The sequence below is a fragment of the Labrus mixtus genome, unplaced genomic scaffold (assembly GCF_963584025.1).
Source record: "Labrus mixtus unplaced genomic scaffold, fLabMix1.1 SCAFFOLD_277, whole genome shotgun sequence".
Lineage (NCBI taxonomy): Eukaryota > Metazoa > Chordata > Actinopteri > Labriformes > Labridae > Labrus > Labrus mixtus.
Genome location: NW_026870103.1, coordinates 5,001 through 14,360, shown reverse-complemented (window position 1 = coordinate 14,360; position 9,360 = coordinate 5,001). Strand labels below are relative to the sequence as shown.

At 34.2% G+C, this 9,360-nt stretch overlaps 2 protein-coding genes and 1 long non-coding RNA gene across 7 annotated transcripts in view; 2 read left to right on the top strand and 1 right to left on the bottom strand.

Moving 5' to 3' along the window:
• The first annotated feature begins 3,792 nt into the window (after positions 1-3,792).
• Positions 3,793-7,452, top strand: LOC132961591 (HLA class II histocompatibility antigen, DQ beta 1 chain-like). Its single transcript, XM_061033322.1, has 5 exons — positions 3,793-4,097; positions 5,345-5,558; positions 5,658-5,725; positions 6,114-6,227; positions 6,923-7,452. The coding sequence occupies exons 1-5, from the start codon at positions 3,833-3,835 to the stop codon at positions 6,946-6,948; spliced, it is 687 nt and encodes a 228-aa protein (XP_060889305.1). The 5' UTR covers positions 3,793-3,832; the 3' UTR covers positions 6,949-7,452.
• LOC132961592 (uncharacterized) lies at positions 5,732-6,207 on the bottom strand. 4 transcript variants are annotated; one of them, XR_009667945.1, is made up of 3 exons: positions 6,037-6,167; positions 5,846-6,004; positions 5,732-5,789 (listed from the first exon to the last, which is right to left on the bottom strand). It is a non-coding gene; the product is annotated as an uncharacterized LOC132961592 (long non-coding RNA). The 4 variants fall into 4 exon arrangements; XR_009667946.1 differs by having other exon boundaries at positions 5,846-5,924; positions 5,997-6,083; XR_009667947.1 differs by having other exon boundaries at positions 5,846-5,956; positions 5,989-6,047.
• A 642-nt stretch (positions 7,453-8,094) lies between the features above and the next one.
• Positions 8,095-9,360, top strand: part of LOC132961593 (transferrin receptor protein 2-like) — a 2,479-nt gene continuing 1,213 nt past the window's right edge. The window contains exons 1-3 of one of the 2 annotated variants that reach the window (XM_061033324.1): positions 8,095-8,150; positions 8,928-8,963; positions 9,078-9,297. In XM_061033324.1, coding sequence (XP_060889307.1) covers positions 8,934-8,963; positions 9,078-9,297 — 250 coding nt within the window. In that variant the 5' untranslated portion in view covers positions 8,095-8,150; positions 8,928-8,933. Of the gene's footprint in view, positions 8,151-8,177; positions 8,964-9,077; positions 9,298-9,360 lie in introns of those variants that run through there. The other variant, XM_061033323.1, reaches the window with a different exon arrangement.

The following is a 9,360-nucleotide window of genomic DNA, read 5'->3' as shown; positions in this document are numbered from 1 at the left end:
TACACATCTTACTGATTAATATATACACATCTTACTGATTAATATATACACATCTTACTGATTAATATATACATCTTACTGATTAATATATACATCTTACTGATTAATATATACACATCTTACTGATTAATATATACATCTTACTGATTAATATATATACATCTTACTGATTAATATATATACATCTTACTGATTAATATACACATCTTACTGATTAATATATACATCTTACTGATTAATATATATACATCTTACTGATTAATATATATACATCTTACTGATTAATATATATACATCTTACTGATTAATATACACATCTTACTGATTAATATACACATCTTACTGATTAATATATACATCTTACTGATTAATATATACATCTTACTGATTAATATACACACATCTTACTGATTAATATATACACATCTTACTGATTAATATATACACATCTTACTGATTAATATATACATCTTACTGATTAATATACACATCTTACTGATTAATATATACACATCTTACTGATTAATATATACATCTTACTGATTAATATACACATCTTACTGATTAATATATACACATCTTACTGATTAATATACACATCTTACTGATTAATATATACACATCTTACTGATTAATATACACATCTTACTGATTAATATATACATCTTACTGATTAATATATATACATCTTACTGATTAATATATATACATCTTACTGATTAATATATACACATCTTACTGATTAATATATACACATCTTACTGATTAATATATATACATCTTACTGATTAATATATACACATCTTACTGATTAATATACACATCTTACTGATTAATATACACACATCTTACTGATTAATATATACACATCTTACTGATTAATATATATACATCTTACTGATTAATATACACATCTTACTGATTAATATATACACATCTTACTGATTAATATATACATCTTACTGATTAATATATACATCTTACTGATTAATATACACACATCTTACTGATTAATATATACACATCTTACTGATTAATATATACACATCTTACTGATTAATATATACATCTTACTGATTAATATATACACATCTTACTGATTAATATATACATCTTACTGATTAATATATACACATCTTACTGATTAATATATACATCTTACTGATTAATATATACACATCTTACTGATTAATATATATACATCTTACTGATTAATATATACACATCTTACTGATTAATATATATACATCTTACTGATTAATATATACACATCTTACTGATTAATATACACATCTTACTGATTAATATACACACATCTTACTGATTAATATATACACATCTTACTGATTAATATATATACATCTTACTGATTAATATACACATCTTACTGATTAATATATACACATCTTACTGATTAATATATACATCTTACTGATTAATATATACATCTTACTGATTAATATACACACATCTTACTGATTAATATATACACATCTTACTGATTAATATATACACATCTTACTGATTAATATATACATCTTACTGATTAATATATACATCTTACTGATTAATATATACATCTTACTGATTAATATACACATCTTACTGATTAATATACACATCTTACTGATTAATATATATACATCTTACTGATTAATATATATACATCTTACTGATTAATATACACATCTTACTGATTAATATATACATCTTACTGATTAATATATACACATCTTACTGATTAATATACACATCTTACTGATTAATATATACACATCTTACTGATTAATATACACATCTTACTGATTAATATATACATCTTACTGATTAATATATATACATCTTACTGATTAATATATATACATCTTACTGATTAATATACACATCTTACTGATTAATATATACACATCTTACTGATTAATATATACATCTTACTGATTAATATATATACATCTTACTGATTAATATATATACATCTTACTGATTAATATACACATCTTACTGATTAATATATACATCTTACTGATTAATATATACACATCTTACTGATTAATATACACATCTTACTGATTAATATATACACATCTTACTGATTAATATACACATCTTACTGATTAATATATACACATCTTACTGATTAATATATACATCTTACTGATTAATATATACACATCTTACTGATTAATATATACACATCTTACTGATTAATATACATACATCTTACTGATTAATATATACACATCTTACTGATTAATATATACATCTTACTGATTAATATATACACATCTTACTGATTAATATATACATCTTACTGATTAATATATACATCTTACTGATTAATATATACACATCTTACTGATTAATATATACATCTTACTGATTAATATATACACATCTTACTGATTAATATACACATCTTACTGATTAATATATACACATCTTACTGATTAATATACACATCTTACTGATTAATATATACACATCTTACTGATTAATATATACATCTTACTGATTAATATATACACATCTTACTGATTAATATATACATCTTACTGATTAATATATACACATCTTACTGATTAATATATACACATCTTACTGATTAATATATACACATCTTACTGATTAATATATACACATCTTACTGATTAATATATACACATCTTACTGATTAATATACACATCTTACTGATTAATATACACACATCTTACTGATTAATATATACATCTTACTGATTAATATATACATCTTACTGATTAATATACACATCTTACTGATTAATATATATACATCTTACTGATTAATATACACATCTTACTGATTAATATACACACATCTTACTGATTAATATATACATCTTACTGATTAATATATACATCTTACTGATTAATATACACATCTTACTGATTAATATACACACATCTTACTGATTAATATATACACATCTTACTGATTAATATATACACATCTTACTGACTAATATATATACATCTTACTGATTAATATATATACATCTTACTGATTAATATATACATCTTACTGATTAATATATACATCTTACTGATTAATATACACATCTTACTGATTAATATATACATCTTACTGATTAATATATACATCTTACTGATTAATATATACATCTTACTGATTAATATACACATCTTACTGATTAATATATACATCTTACTGATTAATATATACATCTTACTGATTAATATATACATCTTACTGATTAATATATACACATCTTACTGATTAATATATACATCTTACTGATTAATATATACATCTTACTGATTAATATATATACATCTTACTGATTAATATATACACATCTTACTGATTAATATATATACATCTTACTGATTAATATACACATCTTACTGATTAATATATACACATCTTACTGATTAATATATACATCTTACTGATTAATATATACATCTTACTGATTAATATATACATCTTACTGATTAATATATACACATCTTACTGATTAATATATATACATCTTACTGATTAATATATACATCTTACTGATTAATATATACATCTTACTGATTAATATATACACATCTTACTGATTAATATATACACATCTTACTGATTAATACACACATCTTACTGATTAATATATACACATCTTACTGATTAATATATACACATCTTACTGATTAATATATACACATCTTACTGATTAATATATACACATCTTACTGATTAATACACACATCTTACTGATTAATATATACACATCTTACTGATTAATATACACACAGTGTTACACACTAAAAGTGACTCTGGTTTTGTTTTTCATTTTCAGATGGATCTATGCAGTTTCAGGTAGACCGTTGTGTGTTTAACTCGACTGATCTGAACAACATCGAGTACATCCTCTCTTTCTACTACAACAAACTGGAGTATGCCAGGTTCAGCAGCAGTGTGGGGTTGTATGTTGGATACACAGCTTTTGGTGTGAAGCAGGCAGAGGCTTGGAACAACGACCCTTCAGAGCTGAACAGTGTGAGAGCTCAGAAGGAGAGATACTGCCAACACAACATAGGAAACTGGTACAAAGCTTCTCTGTCTAAATCAGGTGAGTTTGAGTTCCTGTCTCCTCACACAGCATCACATCATCATGGTTTTATTAAATAATGAATCCATAAACAAATGGACTCTGACTGATTACATTTCATTAGATTTCATTTTCACTCTTTTATAATTTCCTGTTTCATTAATGTTCAATAAAAACACTTTAAAGTCGTCTCACACTGATGATCAGTTTATATCAGAGAAATCTCAAACTGAAACTCTTGATCTGTTAAAGTCCTCACACACAGCTCTGTGTCACAGCCTGCTGGTCAAACTCTGTTACTGCAGTTAACAACATTCACATGTACTTAAAGTCATTTTTCTTCACGATAGTTGAAAACATTAACAATCAATTATTGATTAATAATTAATAATTAATGAGCCGCACGTCCTGTTCTCAGTTTATGTTTAATTGAAACCGTTATAGCAGCACGATAGTTACTTGAAACATTCATTCATAAAAACAGTTTGAACTAATAAAACAACGAGGCTCTCTTAAACGTGTGACTTTCCTTACTTAACGCCTCTGCTAACAGATCAACGCCAATCGGGCGCTATACCACCGTTTCTAACAAGGCTGACTGAATGAAAGTCCTTTTTAAAATCAACAGAAAGTTCTGAATGAAAGTGAAATAAAAGCATCTGAGCCTCTTCACAATACACTTAACTCTTCTGCTTTGTCTGCAGATGAACATTTCTACACGTTCAGGAGTGAGTTATTGTGAGCACATAAAATACTCTACTCACCATCATATATGTACAGCTTAGTGTTTTTATTTAGAAAGATGAGCACATCTACGTGATCAGGGCTCAGTCGAGTGTTCAGTCTATTCTCAACAAGTCCAGCTGCAGAAAACACAAAACTCTGTCTCTCTGCTGACCTCTTCATTTTAGCCTCACTCTCCTCAGTAACACTTCTTACTTTAGCTTTTCTGAGTTGCACAAAGTGACAGGCGCCCTCTTTTGGTACAAAATGGTATTACATGTAAAACTGTCAGTTGATACATTTATCAGTTCAATTCTTAACGGCGATTAATCGATAAACGTTAATCATTAACATCTCTATTTCTGTCATCTGAGAGGATTCAAAGCCTTCAGTGAAACTAAATGAATATAACTCATCAAACTGTGTTTCACTGATTCAAACTCTTCGTACTTGATGATGTTCACACTGAAACCAGAAAAAGAGCACTGATACTCTGTCCGTCTACTGAAACAATACATTCAATAATCAAACTGTGTGTGCTGCAGCCAAGCCGTACGCCAAGCTGCACTCTGAGACGCCCCCTACTGGTGGACACCCCGCCATGTTGGTGTGCAGCGTCTACGACTTCTACCCCAAAATGATCAAAGTGAGCTGGCACAGAGACGGAAAGGAAGTCACCACTGATGTCACTTCCACTGATGAGCTGGCTGACGGAGACTGGTACTACCAGATCCACTCACACCTGGAGTACACACCCAGGTGGGTCCAGGTCCAGGTCCAGGTCCAGGTCCAGGTCCAGGTTTAGGTCCAGGTCCAGGTGTTGAGTGTGACTGATCCTCTGTTTCTGTGGTTTTTCAGGTCTGGAGAGAAGATCTCCTGTGTGGTGGATCACGTCAGCCTGGATGAACCTCTGGTTAATGTCTGGGGTAAATACCTGTCTGTCTGCTCACCTGTCTGTCTGCTCACCTTTTCACCTGTCTGTCTGCTCACCTGTCTGTCTGCTCACCTTTTCACCTGTCTGCCTGCTCACCTGTCTGTCTGCTCACCTTTTCACCTGTCTGCCTGCTCACCTGTCTGTCTGCTCACCTGTCTGTCTGCTCACCTTTCACCTGTCTGTCTGCTCACCTTTTCACCTGTCTGTCTGCTCACATTTTCACCTATCTGTCTGCTCACTTGTCTGTCTGCTCACCTTTTCACCTGTCTGTCTGCTCACCTGTCTGTCTGTTCACCTTGTCACCTGTCTGTCTGCTCACTTGTCTGTCTGCTCACCTTTTCACCTGTCTGTCTGCTCACCTGTCTGTCTGTCTTCCTCAGACCCGTCCATGCCAGAGTCTGAGAGAAACAAGATCGCCATCGGAGCGTCTGGACTGATCCTGGGTCTGATCTTATCTCTGGCTGGATTCATCTACTACAAGAGCAAGACCCGAGGTAGACCAGTTCAGACCAGTTCAGACCAGTTCAGACCAGTCTAAACCAGTTCAGACCAGTCTAAACTAGTTCAGACCAGTTCAGACCAGTCTAAACCAGTCAGACCAGTTAAGACCAGTTCAGACCAGTCTAAACCAGTTCAGACCAGTTCAGACCAGTCTAAACCAGTTCAGACCAGTTCAGACCAGTCTAAACCAGTTCAGACCAGTCTAAACCAGTTCAGACCAGCACTTTCTGTGGTTGTCAAAACGTTTGATACTTTTGACTCCCACGTGTTGTAAATGTTACAATCTGAGGTGGCGTGCTCACCGTGTGTCGGCTCATGGTATTACAAGGTGAAAAAAGGAGAGCAGTGGACCAGCTTACCTCCATTTGGTAGTGGAGTGGTCTCTGAGTACGTTACAGGAACACTTGTGTGGGAGAGGTGAAGGTGGAAAGGAAAGAAAGAGAGTGAGAAAACGCTGACTCAGCTCTACGGTCATTAAAAACAATAAATGAGCAAATACTGGTGTCTAGGACTTCTATTTGTGTTGCCGTGGTAACAAACATGTACAAACATCATATCACAGTTTATAATTCTGGTATCATGACAGCCGTGGTGCACCCAGTCTGAACCATTACAGACCAGTTCAGACCAGTTCTAACGATGTTTCTGTATCAGTCGTTGATCTCGTTTTTTCTTCTCTTTAATGCAGGAAGGATTCTGGTGCCCAGTAACTGATCCGGGTCCTGGTGGTCCAGCATCAGATGGAGGAACAAGCAGCTTCCTGTGCTTTCCACCTGACGTACCGACTAAACACGATTGTCTGATGCTGGGCTGGTGTGAACCCTGATCCTGGACTGTTCCTGGGTCAGGTTTAGTCTGGTCTCTGGATGTGGACTGTGCTTCATTCTAGTGTGATGCTTTACTTGATCAATCAATATTTTACAGGATCAATCATTCTGCTGTTCTATCAGATATAATCAGGGGATTGGAGGGTTTAAATGTGTGATTGTTACATTTATATATTTGTACTGAGAGAAACTTTTCCAACCACAGTAAACCTTCAGAAACCATGTGTGGACGTTTTCTTCAGGTGTTAATAATCAGGTAGTATACTAGTAATAACCCGTTAGATTGTTTATCTTATGGAAGCAATAAGTGGACGAATCATATCTCCTTATTTTCTCAAACTCTTCACTTGATGTATCCGGTTTAAGAGATTAAACACTGGTTTTCCCACGAGTTCCTCACACTTGTTTTTCTTTAAGTCTCTGTTTATTTGTATTCTTTTAGTTAAAAGATGAACATAATAAATTACAATGTAGAAAAGGAAAAGTAACCCATGAACACCAAGATTCCTTCAAGTGCTTCAACCTCTAAGATAATCAGTCGTTTCATCATTACAGTTGCTGTATATTAATTCTATTATTATTCATTATGTACATTAATATTAGACTGATCGGTCTATTATCATACTTAGCTGTTACTGCTAATTCTACACATAGCCTACTTTAACATTATTACTGACATAGCTGTCCATGTACATTATTCATTGTTGTTGTTGTTTCACTCTGATGTTCTGACATATTTCAGACAGAACATCTGAGGAACAGAAGTTGTGAGGGTCATGAACCTGGTGTGTGTGTGTGTGTGTGTGTGTGTGTGTGTGTGTGTGTGTGTGTGTTTACTCTCTGTTAATAAAGTTAAGCAGCTCAAACAAACACTGACCTCTGACCCCTGTGAGGAACCAATCACAGTGAGCTCAGAGGGTTGTGTTTATCAGAGACGTCACTGATGTCAGTGTGTGATCGGGCTGTGAAGGTTCATCTGTGACTGTATGAGAGGGAAGGAAAACATTCACATTTTCAACAAAACGTGAACATCACGTCGACCGCACATCCTCACTAATGATGCATTGTTACTTTTAATTTGCTGAAAAGGTGAGTAAAGGATCATTTTGTTTTGTTCTCTGTATCCTCAGATGTTTTTCTGAGGTGCAGACCTCCTAACGAGGAGTGTTGGATAATAACACTACTAATAGTGACATTAGAAGTTTGAACTTTCCAGCAGCTTGGTAGGAGTGTCGCTGCTTTCTGACTCAAATGAGTTGGTAAGGCCTTCAGACACTCTGCCATCAAGCTGTTCATCCTTGATAATAGCCACTAGAAGGAAAACGTCATGGTTTTATTTATTGTCTTCTTGGGTGATTCACATTGTGGATCATCATTTAAATTCTACGTTGATGATCTGTCCTTACATTTTCTGAATGTAGTCTTTCATTTGTCATCTGCAGTACATCCTAGTATGGCCGCCTATCTACTTATCATTTACTTATCTACTGTCATTCTAAATCTGTGTAGTTTAACCTCACCTGGCCCTCAGGTGTGATATACCATTTTGGCCACACGAGGGCGCCAGTGTTCCAGTGAGCATCTCTGTTTGTGTATGAACGTGTTTCTCTCTGGGTAGACCTCAAAAGACAGCAGCAGAACATAGTTTGTGTTTGGCGTCTATAGCTCGTCACAGTTTTGATTTTAATGCAGAAATTTGAGGAGTGATGGGGCGACGTCTGAAGCTGAGGAGCTCTTTAACTTTTATTTTTTGGGATAAGAGGGTGGAGCTTGAGAAATAGTGTAGTGGCTCCGCCCACATCTTATGTACAGTCTATGATGGCTCAGTCCTGGTTTAATTTCTCTAACTGTCTGTCTCCTCTGCAGGTCGTCATGGATACCATCAGGACTCGTCTGAGACAGGTGTGATAGGTGAACAGCATTCAGACTTCCCCCTTTATTGCCATGGTTACACCTCTCTCTCTCTTTCTCTCTCTCTCTCTCTCTCTCTCTTTCTCTCTCTCTCTCTCTCTCCAGTCAACCTCTGTGTCACTCCAGCGCTCAGTGGGCGTGGCCGATGATGAGGAGGCGGCAGGAGCTCCGAGGGTGGAGCTGAGGTTTGTGACACCAGAGGCCGAGGAGGAAATGGAGGCGGAGCCCAGCAGTGACATCGAAGCATTGATGCTTGGACATCGCTATGGAAACCGGAAAACCTGTGTGCTCCTGTGTGCGTGTGGAGTTGTTCTCTTCACTACAGGTTGACAAAAACACACAGACGCGCACACACACGAATACACACAGGGTTTGTGTGATCATGTGA